Below are 17557 nucleotides of genomic sequence, written 5' to 3' on the forward strand. Positions count from 1 at the left end.
GACATGGGTCTTTCCCTCGTTGACTGTCTGGGTTCTACATGGGTCTTTCCCTGGTTGACTGTCTGGGTTTGACATGGGTCTGTCCCAGGGTGACTGTCTGGGTTCTACATGGGTCTTTCCCTGGTTGACTGTCTGGGTCTTTCCCTGGTTGACTGTCTGGGTTTTACATGGGTCTTTCCCTGGTTGACTGTCTGGGTCTTTCCCTGGTTGACTTTCTGGGTTTTACATGGGTCTTTCCCTGGTTGACTGTCTGGGTTTTACATGGGTCTTTCCCTGGTTGACTGTCTGGGTCTTTCCCTGGTTGACTGTCTGGGTTCTACATGGGTCTTTCCCTGGTTGACTGTCTGGGTCTTTCCCTGGTTGACTGTCTGGGTTTTACATGGGTCTTTCCCTGGTTGACTGTCTGGGTTTTACATGGGTCTTTCCCTGGTTGACTGTCTGGGTTTTACATGGGTCTTTCCCTGGGTGACTGTCTGGGTCTTTCCCTGGTTGACTGTCTGGGTTTTACATGGGTCTTTCCCTGGTTGACTGTCTGGGTTTTACATGGGTCTTTCCCTGGGTGACTGTCTGGGTCTTTCCCTGGTTGACTGTCTGGGTTTTACATGGTTGACTGTCTGGATTTTACATGGGTCTTTCCCTGGTTGACTGTCTGGGTCTTTCCCTGGTTGACTGTCTGGGTCTTTCCCTGGTTGACTGTCTGGGTTTTACATGGGTCTTTCCCTGGTTGACTGTCTGGGTTTTACATGGGTCTTTCCGTGGTTGACTGTCTGGGTCTTTCCCTGGTTGACTGTCTGGGTTTTACATGGGTCTTTCCCTGGTTGACTGTCTGGGTTTTACATGGGTCTTTCCCTGGATGACTGTCTGGGTTTTACATGGGTCTTTCCCTGGTTGACTGTCTGGGTTTTACATGGGTCTTTCCCTGGTTGACTGTCTGGGTTTTACATGGGTCTTTCCCTGGTTGACTGTCTGGGTTTGACATGGGTCTTTCCCTCGTTGACTGTCTGGGTTCTACATGGGTCTTTCCCTGGTTGACTGTCTGGGTTTGACATGGGTCTGTCCCAGGGTGACTGTCTGGGTTCTACATGGGTCTTTCGCTCGTTGACACATGGGTCTGTCCCTGGGTGACTGTCTGGGTTTGACATGGGTCTTTCCATGGTTGACTGTCTGGGTTTGACATGGGTCTTTCCCATTTTGAAAACAGCTTGTGTGTAGTGTACGTCAACCTTCCTCCATTTACACTATTCTCTTTTTATAAAGCTTCACACAACTGGTTTAAATGTACACATTCCTCAATTGTTAACCTTATTAATGTATTGGTGACATCCATCCACCTGTTCAGTCTAGAGTTGGGAGGTGAAGGTGGGGACACCTGTTTAGTTGGGAGGTGAAGGTGGGGACACCTGTTTAGTCTGAAGGTGAAGGTGGGGGAAACCTGTTTAGTTGGGAGGTGAAGGTGGGGACACCTGTTTAGTTGGGAGGTGAAGGTGGGGACACCTGTTTAGTCTGAAGGTGAAGGTGGGGGAAACCTGTTTAGTCGGGAGGTGAAGGTCGGGACACCTGTTTAGTCTGAAGGTGAAGGTGGGGGAAACCTGTTTAGTTGGGAGGTGAAGGTGGGGACACCTGTTTAGTTGGGAGGTGAAGGTCGGGACACCTGTTTAGTCTGAAGGTGAAGGTGGGGACACCTGTTTAGTTGGGAGGTGAAGGTCGGGACACCTGTTTAGTCTGAAGGTGAAAGGTGGGACACCTGTTTAGTCTGAAGGTGAAGGTGGGGACACCTGTTTAGTCTGAAGGTGAAGGTGGGACACCTGTTTAGTCTGAAGGTGAAGGTGGGACACCTGTTTAGTCGGGAGGTGAAGGTGGGACACCTGTTTAGTCGGGAGGTGAAAGTCGGGACACCTGTTTAGTCTGAAGGTGAAGGTGGGGACACCTGTTTAGTTGGGAGATGAAGGTGGGACACTTGTTTAGTCTGAAGGTGAAGGTGGGGACACCTGTTTAGTCTGAAGGTGAAGGTGGGGACACCTGTCTAGTTGGGAGGTGAAGGTGGGGACACCTGTTTAGTCTGAAGGTGAAGGTGGGGACACCTGTTTAGTTGGGAGGTGAAGGTGGGGACACCTGTTTAGTTGGGTGGTGAAGGTGGGGACACCTGTCTAGTTGGGAGGTGAAGGTGGGGACACCTGTTTAGTCTGAAGGTGAAGGTGGGGACACCTGTTTAGTTGGGAGGTGAAGGTCGGGACACCTGTTTAGTCTGAAGGTGAAGGTGGGGACACCTGTTTAGTCGGAAGGTGAAGGTGGGGACACCTGTTTAGTCTGAAAGTGAAAGGTGGGGGAAACCTGTTTAGTTGGGAGGTGAAGGTGGGGACACCTGTTTAGTTGGGAGGTGAAGGTCGGGACACCTGTTTAGTCTGAAGGTGAAGGTGGAGACACCTGTTTAGTTGGGAGGTGAAGGTCGGGACACCTGTTTAGTCTGAAGGTGAAAGGTGGGACACCTGTTTAGTCTGAAGGTGAAGGTGGGGACACCTGTTTAGTCTGAAGGTGAAGGTGGGACACCTGTTTAGTCTGAAGGTGAAGGTGGGACACCTGTTTAGTCTGAAGGTGAAGGTGGGACACCTGTTTAGTCGGGAGGTGAAGGTGGGACACCTGTTTAGTCGGGAGGTGAAAGTCGGGACACCTGTTTAGTCTGAAGGTGAAGGTGGGGACACCTGTTTAGTTGGGAGATGAAGGTGGGACACCTGTTTAGTCTGAAGGTGAAGGTGGGGACACCTGTTTAGTCTGAAGGTGAAGGTGGGGACACCTGTCTAGTTGGGAGGTGAAGGTGGGGACACCTGTTTAGTCTGAAGGTGAAGGTGGGGACACCTGTTTAGTTGGGAGGTGAAGGTGGGGACACCTGTTTAGTTGGGAGGTGAAGGTGGGGACACCTGTCTAGTTGGGAGGTGAAGGTAGGAACACCTGTTTAGTCTGAAGGTGAAGGTGGGGACACCTGTTTAGTTGGGAGGTGAAGGTCGGGACACCTGTTTAGTCTGAAGGTGAAGGTGGGGACACCTGTTTAGTCGGAAGGTGAAGGTGGGGACACCTGTTTAGTCTGAAGGTGAAAGGTGGGACACCTGTTTAGTCTGAAGATGAAGGTGGGGACACCTGTTTAGTCGGGAGGTGAAGGTGGGGACACCTGTTTAGTCTGAAGGTGAAAGGTGGGACACCTGTTTAGTCGGGAGGTGAAGGTGGGGGACACCGGTTTAGTCTGAAGGTGAAGGTGGGGGACACCGGTTTAGTCTGAAGGTGAAGGTGGGGGACACCGGTTTAGTCTGAAGGTGAAGGTGGGGACACCTGTTTAGTCTGAAGGTGAAGGTGGGGACACCTGTTTAGTCTGAAGGTGAAAGTCGGGGACACCGGTTTAGTCTGAAGGTGAAGGTGGGGACACCTGTCTAGTTGGGAGGTGAAGGTGGGGACACCTGTTTAGTCTGAAGGTGAAGGTGGGGACACCTGTTTAGTCTGAAGGTGAAGGTGGGGACACCTGTCTAGTTGGGAGGTGAAGGTGGGGACACCTGTTTAGTTATACTATATGTGCCATCTAGTACTATACGTACCATCTAGTACTATACGTGCCATCTAGTACTAGATGTGCTATCTAGTACTATACGTGCCATCTAGTACTATACGTGCCATCTAGTAATATACGTGCCATCTAGTACTATACGTGCCATCTAGTACTATACGTGCCATCTAGTAATATACGTGCCATCTAGTACTATACGTGCCATCTAGTACTATACGTGCCATCTAGTACTATACGTGCCATCTAGTACTATACGTGCCATCTAGTACTATACGTAACATCTAGTACTATACGTGCCATCTAGTACTATACGTACCATCTAGTAATATACGTGCCATCTAGTACTATACGTGCCATCTAGTACTATACGTGCCATCTAGTACTATACGTAACATCTAGTACTATACGTGCCATCTAGTACTATACGTGCCATCTAGTACTATACGTGCCATCTAGTACTATACATAACATCTAGTACTATACGTGCCATCTAGTACTATACGTGCCATCTAGTACTATACGTGCCATCTAGTACTATACGTGCCATCTAGTACTATACGTGCCATCTAGTACTATACGTGCCATCTAGTACTATACGTGCCATCTAGTACTATACATAACATCTAGTACTATACGTGCCATCTAGTACTATACGTGCCATCTAGTACTATACGTGCCATCTAGTACTATATGTACCATCTAGTACTATACGTGCCAGGGGGGGGCCCTTGTGATTGTCCAGCATGTGCATGCCATGAAGAAAGTGAGAGCCCCGCTTGTGATTGGTCAGCATCCTCTGTGCATGTAGAGAGTGAATGAACGGAGTCTAGCGCGTCTCGTTGGAGGAGGTACCACAGTCTTAGTTTTAGTTGTGTCAACGGAAGTGTCAGAGTGTGTTTTTTCCATGCGTTCTAGTAATTTGATCATGGCAGTAGAAAGATTATCCAATAGTCGTATAAACTCCTTACTCTGCTCATCTTAAATGTCATAATTGAAGTGAGCATACGGCGAAATAAAACACCTGTTGTTTTTTCTTTTTCTGACCATTCTTTCGTTTTTTATTCGGACATGTAAACAGCTTAGTCGGCGTTCCAGTGTTTTGTTTTTTGATCGGGCATCGGGTAGCCGCCATCTTTTTAACGTGAGTGAAGTGAGTTTGGAAAAAACTGATTCGTTTGTATAATAGTATAATAGTTTTTACTTACAAACGTTCTATGTCGCAACTCAGAATAAAAAAGTATCATGGTCGCTGTGGTAGAACGTTTGCATTTATCAAAAGTCCCATCAGGCAGTCTGATTTCAGATGTGTCCTTGTAAACACGATTTATTAGGGAAATCGTTCTTCTTGCAAAGCGTGTTTTAAACATTTAAATCAAGCCATATTGTATTCATCTGACTATCCACAATAATCACACTGGGTGCATGGAACCGCATTCAATGAAAGGAGAAAAACCCATACATAACCCATACATAACCCATACATAACCCATACATAACTCATACATAACCCATACATAAAAAAACTCATACATAACCCATACATAACCCATACATAACCCATACATAACTCATACATAACCCATACATAAAAAAACTCATACATAACCCATACATAACCCATACATAAAAAAACTCATACATAACCCATACATAACTCATACATAACCCATACAAAACTCATACATAACCCATACATAAAAAACTCATACATAACCAATACATAACCCATACATAACCCATACATAACCCATACACAAAAAAACTCATACATAACCCATACATAACTCATACATAACCCATACATAACTCATACATAAAAAAACTCATACATAACCCATACATAACTCATACATAACCCATACATTGATAAGCATCTCCCTCCTGTCTTCCTGTGTGTGTGTGTGTGTGTGTGTAGGTTGTGGGGAACATCTAATACGAACCATGCTAGCGCGTGAGTGTTCTTCTGCCATGCAGTGTGAAGATGCTCACCAGGCGCTGCTGGAGGCTATGCAGAACAAGTTCATCAGTAAGTCACACACACACACACACTGTCAGTTTCAGCCAAGCATGTGTGTACGGAGAGACACGTCTCAGTTTGGCACGGAGGAGGTCATGACAAAAAACTGAAGTGAAAAAGCATTGATTGTCTAACAACTGGAAACGGTGACAACAAAGAGGTCCAAATGGACCGTGTCTTGGTGAATCTGACTCACACCTGTTCTGCTAACGGCCCAAACATTCATATTCGACAGACGGCTGTCCTTATTTTCATGGCCACATCAATATTTTGTTGACAGTTAATTTTGAAGATGGTTATTTCTGTATTTTCTGTATATTCAGAAGTGGTCCGTGTTGAATAAGCCTTGTTAACTTTGTTGGTCTCTCTCTGTCTCTCTCTGTTTCTCTCTTTCTCTCTGTCTCTCTCTGTCTCTGTCTCTCTCTCTCTCTGTCTTTCTCTCTCTCTCTCTGTCTCTCTCTCTCTCTCTCTCTCTGTCTCTCTCTCTCTGTCTCTCTCTCTCTGTCTCTCTCTCTCTGTCTCTCTCTCTCTGTCTCTCTCTCTCTCTCTCTCTCTCTGTCTCTCTCTCTCTCTCTGTCTCTCTCTCTCTGTCTCTGTCTCTCTCTCTCTGTCTCTCTCTCTGTCTCTCTCTCTCTGTCTCTCTCTCTGTCTCTCTCTGTCTCTCTCTCTCTGTCTCTCTCTCTGTCTCTCTCTGTCTCTCTCTCTGTCTCTCTCTGTCTCTCTCTGTCTCTGTCTCTCTCTGTCTCTCTCTGTCTCTCTCTGTCTCTCTCTGTTTCTCTCTGTTTCTCTCTGTCTCTCTCTGTCTTTCTCTCTGTTTCTCTCTGTCTCTCTCTGTCTTTCTCTCTGTCTCTCTCTGTTTCTCTCTGTCTTTCTCTCTGTCTTTCTCTCTGTTTCTCTCTGTCTTTCTCTCTGTTTCTCTCTGTCTCTCTCTCTGTCTCTCTCTGTCTCTCTCTGTCTCTCTCTGTCTCTCTCTCTCTGTCTCTCTCTCTGTCTCTCTCTGTCTCTCTCTGTCTCTCTCTGTCTCTCTCTGTCTCTGTCTCTCTCTGTTTCTCTCTGTCTCTCTCTGTCTCTCTCTCTGTCTCTGTCTCTGTCTCTGTCTCTCTCTGTCTCTCTCTGTCTTTCTCTCTGTTTCTCTCTGTCTTTCTCTCTGTCTCTCTCTGTCTCTCTCTGTCTTTCTCTCTGTTTCTCTCTGTCTTTCTCTCTGTCTTTCTCTCTGTCTTTCTCTCTGTTTCTCTGTTTCTCTCTGTTTCTCTCTGTTTCTCTGTTTCTCTCTCTGTTTCTCTCTCTGTTTCTCTCTCTGTTTTCTCTCTGTCTCGCTCTCTGTTTCTCTCTCTGTCTCGCTCTCTGTTTCTCTCTGTCTCGCTCTCTGTTTCTCTCTGTCTCGCTCTCTGTTTCTCTGTCTCGCTCTGTTCTCTCTGTCTCGCTCTCTGTTTCTCTCTGTCTCGCTCTCTGTCTCGCTCTCTGTCTCGCTCTCTGTCTCGCTCTCTGTCTCGCTCTCTGTCTCGCTCTCTGTCTCTCTCTCTGTCTCTCTCTTTCTGTCTCTCTCTTTCTGTCTCTCTCTCTCTCTGTCTCCCTCGGTCTCTGTCTCCCTCGGTCTCTGTCTCTCTCTCTCTGTCTGTCTCTCTCTCTGTCTCTCGCTTTTTTTTTCTCTCTCTTTCTGGGTCTATGAGAGGAAGCGGCCGTTAGAGTTAAACAGAGAGGAGAGAACAGGGCGAGAAAATGTGGAATCATTTGGTGGTTTTGGTCTTCTTCCTTTTTAGAAGTCTGTCTCAGTCCGACCGTTCCGTTCTCTAAAACACTACAACTGTACCTCATATGGCACCCTATTTTAGGATACTACTTATGACCAGGGCCCACGGGGCTCTAACCCGGGGCTCTAACCAGGTCCCACGGGGCTCTAACCACCAGGGCCCGCTGGGCTCTAGCCACCAGGGTCCACGGGGCTCTGGTAAAGAATTGTGCCCTGGACAGTTGGAAGAGCGATGATCTAGACTGTCCTGTTGTTGTCTCTGAAGTCTCTCATTAAACCTAACACAGCTCTATAAACCCTTACGCACAGACAGACACACACACACAGTCTTTCCTTCGTGATGAGAGATGATGAGTCTTTGATGTGACCAGACAATCCTCACTCAGCTTACACAACCCATTTAATTGAAGCTCTCTAAATAGAATATCATGAATGATTCTCATTCTTTATGTCCAGCTCTCTAAATAGAATATCATGAATGATTCTCATTCTTTATGTCCAGCTCTCTAAATAGAATATCTTGAATGATTCTCATGCTGCTTTTTCTTCTTTGTCAATCTCTTTATTGAGCCGGAGTGTAGAGAGAGTGACGCGGTAGCCCGGAGGGTAGGGAGAGTGACGTGGTAGCCCGGAGGGTAGGGGGAGCGACGAGGTAGCCCGGAGGGTAGGGAGAGTGACGAGGTAGCCCGGAGGGTAGGGAGAGTGACGAGGTAGCCCGGAGGGTAGGGAGAGTGACGAGGTAGCCCGGAGGGTAGGGAGAGTGACGAGGTAGACCGGAGGGTAGGGAGAGTGACGCGGTAGCCCGGAGGGTAGGGAGAGTGACGAGGTAGCCCGGAGGGTAGGGGGAGTGACGAGGTAGCCCGGAGGGTAGGGAGAGTGACGCGGTAGCCCGGAGGGTAGGGGGAGGTAGCGACGAGGTAGCCCGGGGGGTATGGAGAGTGACGAGGTAGCCCGGAGGGTAGGGGGAGGTAGCGACGAGGTAGCCCGGAGGGTTGGGAGAGTGACGAGGTAGCCCGGAGGGTAGGGGGAGGTAGCGACGAGGTAGCCTGGAGGGTTGGGAGAGTGACGAGGTAGCCCGGAGGGTAGGGGGAGGTAGCGACGAGGTAGCCCGGAGGGTAGGGGGAGGTAGCGACGAGGTAGCCCGGAGGGTATGGAGAGTGACGAGGTAGCCCGGAGGGTAGGGGGAGGTAGCGACGAGGTAGCCCGGAGGGTAGGGAGAGTGACGAGGTAGCCCGGAGGGTAGGGGGAGTGACGAGGTAGCCCGGAGGGTAGGGGGAGTGACGAGGTAGCCCGGAGGGTAGGGAGAGTGACGCGGTAGCCCGGAGGGTAGGGGGAGGTAGCGACGACATAGCCAGGAGGGTAGGGGGAGGTAGCGACGATATAGCCCGGAGGGTAGGGAGAGTGACGAGGTAGCCCGGAGGGTAGGGGGAGGTAGCGACGAGGTAGCCCGGAGGGTAGGGTGAGTGACGAGGTAGCCCGGAGGGTAGGGGGAGGTAGCGACGAGGTAGCCCGGAGGGTAGGGGGAGGTAGCGACGATATAGCCAGGAGGGTAGGGGGAGGTAGCGACGAGGTACCCCGGAGGGTAGGGGGAGGTAGCGACGAGGTAGCCCGAAGGGTATGGAGAGTGACGAGGTAGCCCGGAGGGTAGGGGGAGGTAGCGACGAGGTAGCCCGGAGGGTAGGGAGAGTGACGAGGTAGCCCGGAGGGTAGGGGGAGTGACGAGGTAGCCCGGAGGGTAGGGGGAGTGACGAGGTAGCCCGGAGGGTAGGGAGAGTGACGCGGTAGCCCGGAGGGTAGGGGGAGGTAGCGACGACATAGCCAGGAGGGTAGGGGGAGGTAGCGACGATATAGCCCGGAGGGTAGGGAGAGTGACGAGGTAGCCCGGAGGGTAGGGAGAGGTAGCGACGAGGTAGCCCGGAGGGTAGGGTGAGTGACGAGGTAGCCCGGAGGGTAGGGGGAGGTAGCGACGAGGTAGCCCGGAGGGTAGGGGGAGGTAGCGACGATATAGCCAGGAGGGTAGGGGGAGGTAGCGACGAGGTAGCCCGGAGGGTAGGGGGAGGTAGTGACGATATAGCCAGGAGGGTAGGGGGAGGTAGCGACGAGGTAGCCCGGAGGGTAGGGGGAGGGAGTGACGAGGTAGCCAGGAGGGTAGGGAGAGTGACGAGGTAGCCCGGAAGGTATGGGGAGGTAGTGACGAGGTAGCCCGGAGGGTATGGGGAGGTAGTGACGAGGTAGCCCGGAGGGTAGGGGGAGTGACGCGGTAGCCCGGAGGGTAGGGGGAGTGACGCGGTAGCCCGGAGGGTAGGGGGAGTGACGAGGTAGCTCTGAGGGTAGGGGGAGTGACGCGGTAGCCCGGAGGGTAAGGGGAGTGACGCGGTAGCCCGGAGGGTAGGGGGAGGTAGCGACGAGGTATCCCGGAGGGTAGGGGGAGTGACGCGGTAGCCCGGAGGGTAGGGGGAGTGACGCGGTAGCCCGGAGGGTAGGGGGAGTGACGAGGTAGCCCGGAGGGTAGGGAGAGTGACGCGGTAGCCCGGAGGGTAGGGGGAGGTAGCGACGAGGTAGCCCGGAGGGTAGGGGGAGTGACGCGGTAGCCCGGAGGGTAGGGGGAGGTAGCGACGAGGTAGCCCGGAGGGTAAGGGGAGTGACGCGGTAGCCCGGAGGGTAGGGGGAGGTAGTGACGAGGTATCCCGGAGGGTAGGGGGAGTGACGCGGTAGCCCGGAGGGTAGGGGGAGTGACGCGGTAGCCCGGAGGGTAGGGGGAGTGACGAGGTAGCCCGGAGGGTAGGGAGAGTGACGCGGTAGCCCGGAGGGTAGGGGGAGGTAGCGACGAGGTAGACCGGAGGGTAGGGGGAGTGACGCGGTAGCCCGGAGGGTAGGGGGAGGTAGCGACGAGGTAGCCAGGAGGGTAGGGAGAGTGACGAGGTAGCCCGGAGGGTAGGGGGAGGTAGCGACGAGGTAGCCCGGAGGGTATGGAGAGGTAGCGACGAGGTAGCCCGGAGGGTAGGGGGAGGTAGCGACGAGGTAGCCCGGAGGGTAGGGGGAGTGACGCGGTAGCCCGGAGGGTAGGGGGAGGTAGCGACGAGGTAGCCCGGAGGGTAGGGAGAGTGACGAGGTAGCCCGGAGGGTAGGGGGAGGTAGCGACGAGGTAGCCCGGAGGGTAGGGAGAGTGACGAGGTAGCCCAGAGGGTAGGGGGAGGTAGCGACGAGGTAGCCCGGAGGGTATGGAGAGTGACGAGGTAGCCCGGAGGGTAGGGGGAGGTAGGGACGAGGTAGCCCGGAGGGTAGGGAGAGTGACGAGGTAGCCCGGAGGGTAGGGGGAGTGACGAGGTAGCCCGGAGGGTAGGGGGAGTGACGAGGTAGCCCGGAGGGTAGGGAGAGTGACGCGGTAGCCCGGAGGGTAGGGGGAGGTAGCGACGACATAGCCAGGAGGGTAGGGGGAGGTAGCGACGATATAGCCCGGAGGGTAGGGAGAGTGACGAGGTAGCCCGGAGGGTAGGGGGAGGTAGCGACGAGGTAGCCCGGAGGGTAGGGTGAGTGACGAGGTAGCCCGGAGGGTAGGGAGAGGTAGCGACGAGGTAGCCCGGAGGGTAGGGGGAGGTAGCGACGATATAGCCAGGAGGGTAGGGGGAGGTAGTGACGAGGTAGCCCGGAGGGTAGGGGGAGGTAGCGACGATATAGCCAGGAGGGTAGGGGGAGGTAGCGACGAGGTAGCCCGGAGGGTAGGGGGAGGTAGTGACGAGGTAGCCAGGAGGGTAGGGAGAGTGACGAGGTAGCCCGGAGGGTAGGGGGAGGTAGTGACGAGGTAGCCCGGAGGTTAGGGGGAGTGACGCGGTAGCCCGGAGGGTAGGGGGAGTGACGCGGTAGCCCGGAGGGTAGGGGGAGTGACGAGGTAGCCCGGAGGGTAGGGGGAGTGACGCGGTAGCCCGGAGGGTAGGGAGAGTGACGCGGTAGCCCGGAGGGTAGGGGGAGGTAGCGACGAGGTAGCCCGGAGGGTAGGGGGAGTGACGCGGTAGCCCGGAGGGTAGGGGGATGTAGCGACGAGGTAGCCCGGAGGGTAAGGGGAGTGACGCGGTAGCCCGGAGGGTAGGGGGAGGTAGCGACGAGGTATCCCGGAGGGTAGGGGGAGTGACGCGGTAGCCCGGAGGGTAGGGGGAGTGACGCGGTAGCCCGGAGGGTAGGGGGAGTGACGAGGTAGCCCGGAGGGTAGGGAGAGTGACGCGGTAGCCCGGAGGATAGGGGGAGGTAGCGACGAGGTAGCCCGGAGGGTAGGGGGAGTGACGCGGTAGCCCGGAGGGTAGGGGGAGGTAGCGACGAGGTAGCCAGGAGGGTAGGGGGAGTGACGACATGGATGTTGATTAAGGCAGCCCCCCCCACCTCTCTGATTCAGAGGGGTTGGGTTAAATGAGGAAGACACTGTTCAGTTGAATGTATTGTTGGACAGCTGACTAGAAATCCCCCTTCCCTTTCACCAGTGTGCTCAGTGCAATTGATTCAAACACAGAAGGTGTGTCTGCCTTTTATATGGACAAATACGTGTTAACATCTACACCAATCGCTTGGTCGAAGGAACAGGGCGACTCTCGGTCGACCAATTACATTTTTTTTTTAGTCGGACAATTAGACAACTCTCAGACAACTCTCAGCTCAGTTGAATTCCTGATAGATATTAGACAACTCTCAGCTCAGTTGAATTCCTGATAGATATCAGACAACTCTCAGCTCAGTTGAATTCCTGATAGATATTAGACAACTCTCAGCTCAGTTGAATTCCTGATAGATATTAGACAACTCTCAGCTCAGTTGAATTCCTGATAGATATCAGACAACTCTCAGCTCAGTTGAATTCCTGATAGATATCAGACAACTCTCAGCTCAGTTGAATTCCTGATAGATATTAGACAACTCTCAGCTCAGTTGAATTCCTGATAGATATTAGACAACTCTCAGTTCAGTTGAATTCCTGATAGATATTAGACAACTCTCAGCTCAGTTGAATTCCTTATAGATATCAGACAACTCTCAGCTCAGTTGAATTCCTGATAGATATTAGACAACTCTCAGCTCAGTTGAATTCCTGATAGATATCAGACAACTCTCAGCTCAGTTGAATTCCTGATAGATATTAGACAGCTCTCAGCTCAGTTGAATTCCTGATAGATATTAGACAACTCTCAGCTCAGTTGAATTCCTGATAGATATCAGACAACTCTCAGCTCAGTTGAATTCCTGATAGATATCAGACAACTCTCAGCTCAGTTGAATTCCTGATAGATATTAGACAACTCTCAGCTCAGTTGAATTCCTGATAGATATCAGACAACTCTCAGCTCAGTTGAATTCCTGATAGATATTAGACAACTCTCAGCTCAGTTGAATTCCTGATAGATATCAGACAACTCTCAGCTCAGTTGAATTCCTGATAGATATTAGACAACTCTCAGCTCAGTTGAATTCCTGATAGATATCAGACAACTCTCAGCTCAGTTGAATTCCTGATAGATATTAGACAACTCTCAGCTCAGTTGAATTCCTGATAGATATCAGACAACTCTCAGCTCAGTTGAATTCCTGATAGATATTAGACAACTCTCAGTTGAATTCCTGATAGATATCAGACAACTCTCAGCTCAGTTGAATTCCTGATAGATATTAGACAACTCTCAGTTGAATTCCTGATAGATATTAGACAACTCTCAGCTCAGTTGAATTCCTGATAGATATTAGACAACTCTCAGTTGAATTCCTGATAGATATTAGACAACTCTCAGCTCAGTTGAATTCCTGATAGATATCAGACAACTCTCAGCTCAGTTGAATTCCTGATAGATATCAGACAACTCTCAGTTCAGTTGAATTCCTGATAGATATCAGACAACTCTCAGCTCAGTTGAATTCCTGATAGATATTAGACAGCTCTCAGCTCAGTTGAATTCCTGATAGATATTAGACAGCTCTCAGCTCAGTTGAATTCCTCCTATACAGATGGGTAACTGTCTGTCTCCCCAGATGGGTAACTGTCTGTCTCCCCAGATGGGTAACTGTCTGTCTCCCCAGATGGGTAACTGTCTGTCTCCCCAGATGGGTGACTGTCTGTCTCCCCAGATGGGTGACTGTCTGTCTCCCCAGATGGGTGACTGTCTGTCTCCCCAGATGGGTGACTGTCTGTCTCCCCAGATGGGTGACTGTCTGTCTCCCCAGATGGGTGACTGTCTGTCTCCCCAGATGGGTGACTGTCTGTCTCCCCATATGGGTGACTGTCTGTCTCCCCAGATGGGTGACTGTCTGTCTCCCCAGATGGGTGACTGTCTGTCTCCCCAGATGGGTGACTGTCTGTCTCCCCAGATGGGTGACTGTCTGTCTCCCCAGATGGGTGACTGTCTGTCTCCCCAGATGGGTAACTGTCTGTCTCCCCAGATGGGTAACTGTCTGTCTCCCCAGATGGGTAACTGTCTGTCTCCCCAGATGGGTAACTGTCTGTCTCCCCAGATGGGTAACTGTCTGTCTCCCCAGATGGGTAACTGTCTGTCTCCCCAGATGTGTAACTGTCTGTCTCCCCAGATGGGTAACTGTCTGTCTCCCCAGATGGGTAACTGTCTGTCTCCCCAGATGGGTAACTGTCTGTCTCCCCAGATGGGTAACTGTCTGTCTCCCCAGATGGGTAACTGTCTGTCTCCCCAGATGGGTAACTGTCTGTCTCCCCAGATGGGTAACTGTCTGTCTCCCCAGATGGGTAACTGTCTGTCTCCCCAGATGGGTAACTGTCTGTCTCCCCAGATGGGTAACTGTCTGTCTCCTCAGATGGGTAACTGTCTGTCTCCCCAAATCGGTAACCTTCACAACATGGTCACCACTCATAAGCATTTCATAATGGTAGGAATGTATTATGAAGACTTAAAGGTAATAAAGTGTTACCCAACAATGAAATGAGTCATTTTATATTAGTTATATAGACTAAAAACATTCTCCCCATACCCTGTCTCCCCCTCCTCTCCCCTGTCTCCCCATACCCTGTCTCCCCCTCCTCTCCCCTGTCCTCCCCTCCCCTGTCTCCCCCTCCCCTGTCTCCCCCTCCTCTCCCCTGTCTCCCCCTCCTCTCCCCTGTCTCCCCCTCCCCTGTCTCCCCCTCTCCTCCCCTGTCTCCCCCTCCTCTCCCCTGTCTCCCCTGTCTCCCCTCCCCTGTCTCCCCCTCCCCTCCCCTGTCTCCCCCTCCTCTGTCTCCCCCTCCCCTCCCCTGTCTCCCCCTCCTCTCCCCTGTCTCCCCCTCCCCTCCCCTGTCCTCCCCTCCCCTGTCCTCCCCTCCCCTGTCCTCCCCTCCCCTGTCCTCCCCTCCCCTGTCTCCCCCTCCCCTCCCCTGTCTCCCCCTCTCCTCCCCTGTCTCCCCCTCCTCTCCCCTGTCTCCCCCTCCCCTCCCCTGTCTCCCCCTCCCCTCTCCTGTCCTCCCCTCCCCTGTCTCCCCCTCCCCTGTCTCCCCCTCTCCTCCCCCGTCTCCCCCTCCCCTCCCCTGTCTCCCCCTGTCCTCCCCTCCCCTGTCTCCCCCCCCCCTCCCCTGTCTCCCCCTGTCCTCCCCTCCCCTGTCCCCCCCCCCCTCTCCTGTATCCTCCCCTACCCTGTCCCCCCCTCCCTTGTCCCCCCCTCCCCTCCCCTGTGCCCCCCTGCCGTACACTGTCTCCCCCCCTACACTGTCTCCCCCTCCCCTGTCTCCACTAGGTTCCCCGTTCCTGGCCAGTGAGGACTGTGTCCTTGGAGGGGTCATCGTCCTGAGGTGCTGCAGATGTTCCGACGCCCAACCCTCTCCTGACATCCAGGCTATACTGGGTAAGAGTTTATAAACCAACCCTCTCCTGACATCCAGGCTATACTGGGTAAGAGTTTACAACCCAACCCTCTCCTGACATCCAGGCTATACTGGGTAAGAGTTTATAAACCAACCCTCTCCTGACATCCAGGCTATACTGGGTAAGAGTTTATAACCCAACCCTCTCCTGACATCCAGGCTATACTGGGTAAGAGTTTATAAACCAACCCTCTCCTGACATCCAGGCTATACTGGGTAAGAGTTTATAACCCAACCCTCTCCTGACATCCAGGCTATACTGGGTAAGAGTTTATAAACCAACCCTCTCCTGACATCCAGGCTATACTGGGTAAGAGTTTATAACCCAACCCTCTCCTGACATCCAGGCTATACTGGGTAAGAGTTTATAACCCAACCCTCTCCTGACATCCAGGCTATACTGGGTAAGAGTTTATAACCCAACCCTCTCCTGACATCCAGGCTATACTGGGTAAGAGTTTATAACCCAACCCTCTCCTGACATCCAGGCTATACTGGGTAAGAGTTTATAAACCAACCCTCTCCTGACATCCAGGCTATACTGGGTAAGAGTTTATAACCCAACCCTCTCCTGACATCCAGGCTATACTGGGTAAGAGTTTATAACCCAACCCTCTCCTGACATCCAGGCTATACTGGGTAAGAGTTTATAAACCAACCCTCTCCTGACATCCAGGCTATACTGGGTAAGAGTTTATAACCCAACCCTCTCCTGACATCCAGGCTATACTGGGTAAGAGTTTATAACCCAACCCTCTCCTGACATCCAGGCTATCTGAAGATGAATGCACTAATTGTGCGTTGCTCTGGATAAATGACTAAATTTTAATTTGGGACACAGACTTTGTTCCTGCCAGCTGTCAAAGTGCAATGTTTTTCCTCTGTCTGACGGATATAAAGTTTATGAAGTGTGTAACTCCTCAGCTTCTGAGAAACTGGACCAAACTTCCTGGTCCCAATGACCAACAGACTTCTTTTTGTCTGCCCTGCACTCATCAACTTTTTTATTTATCCCTTCCCTCTCTCTCTCCCCCTCCCTCCCTCTCTCTCTCCCCCTCCCTCCCTCTCTCTCTCCCTCTCTCTCTTTCTCTCTCTCCCTCTCTCTCTTTCTCTCTCTCTCTCCCCCCCCCCCTCTCTCTCTCTCTCTCTCTCTCTCTCTCTCTCCTCTTCCCCTCCCCCCTCTCTCTCTCTCTTCTTCCCCCTTTCTTTCTCTCTCTCTCTGTCTCTCTCTCTCTCTCTCCTCTTCCCCTCTCTCTCTCTGTCTCTCTCTCTCCTCTTCCCCTCCCTCTCTCTCCCTCTCTTCCCCTTTCTCTCCCCCCTCTCTCCCCCTCCCTCTCCCCCCTCCAGTTGAGTTCCTGTGGAGCCACACTACAGAAAGTATGTGTGTTGGCTACATGTCTGCCCAGGATGGGAAAGCCAAGGTGAGCCTCCACAACAACAACAAACAAACACAAAACATGCCGTATGTCACTGTTTTCTCTGCTGAACTTTATTTAGATTATAAACTGTTCGTAAACATAATAAGTTTGACATGTTAACTAATTCAAATAAATATAATTGGATTACATTGAGAAGTGGTAAAGATATTTAATCATAATATACAAGAACCCGTTTTTTTTTTCTTCCTGTTTTCATGACTTGTGGTTTGAGTTTAACGAGCTCCAGATCTGTTGAAAGTTGTTTGACATTTTCCAGATTTGAAAGCTTTTTATTAGAAAAATGTGACAAAACAAACAAATGAGTGTTTCTGGAAAAAAATGTTCTGTTTTTTTGTGGTGGAATAGATTAGTTTTTGGAAAAGTGCAATGTGCTGCACAATAGTTGTGATTTGCAATAAATATACGGAATCGGATTCAACATCCTTCCTCCAACTCTCTTCCTCAACAAACTTCTAAGTAAGTTAGGAGAGAGAGAGAGGGGGTGAGAGAGGAGAGAGAGAGAGAGAGAGAGGAGAGAGAGAGAGAGAGAGAGAGAGGAGAGAGTGAGGGGGAGAGAGCTGGGGCCAACCAGCGTCGAAATACTCCTACAGCTCTCAACTGTTGTGAACCTCCTACAGCCCTATCAACTGTTGTAAACCTCCTACAGCCCTATCAACTGTTGTAAACCTCATACAGCTATATCAACTGTTGTGAACCTCCTACAGCTCTATCAACTGTTGTGAACCTCCTACAGCTATATCAACTGTTGTGAACCTCCTACAGCTCTATCAACTGTTGTAAACCTCCTACAGCTCTATCAACTGTTGTGAACCTCCTACAGCTCTATCAACTGTTGTGAACCTCCTACAGCTCTATCAACTGTTGTGAACCTCCTACAGCTCTATCAACTGTTGTAAACCTCCTACAGCTCTATCAACTGTTGTAAACCTCCTACAGCCCTATCAACTGTTGTAAACCTCATACAGCT

General features: G+C 51.6%; 1 protein-coding gene across 1 annotated transcript in view; it reads left to right on the forward strand.

Moving 5' to 3' along the window:
- LOC139367824 (taspase, threonine aspartase, 1) overlaps positions 1 to 17557 on the forward strand; it is an 84192-nt gene that overhangs the window by 55014 nt on the left and 11621 nt on the right. Inside the window, exons 5-7 of the mRNA XM_071106163.1 lie at positions 5466 to 5576; positions 15025 to 15132; positions 16499 to 16572. Of these exons, the coding sequence (XP_070962264.1) occupies positions 5466 to 5576; positions 15025 to 15132; positions 16499 to 16572 (293 nt within the window). The remainder of the gene's footprint in view (positions 1 to 5465; positions 5577 to 15024; positions 15133 to 16498; positions 16573 to 17557) is intronic.

Source organism: Oncorhynchus clarkii, chromosome 16 (genome assembly GCF_045791955.1).
Source record: "Oncorhynchus clarkii lewisi isolate Uvic-CL-2024 chromosome 16, UVic_Ocla_1.0, whole genome shotgun sequence".
NCBI lineage: Eukaryota > Metazoa > Chordata > Actinopteri > Salmoniformes > Salmonidae > Oncorhynchus > Oncorhynchus clarkii.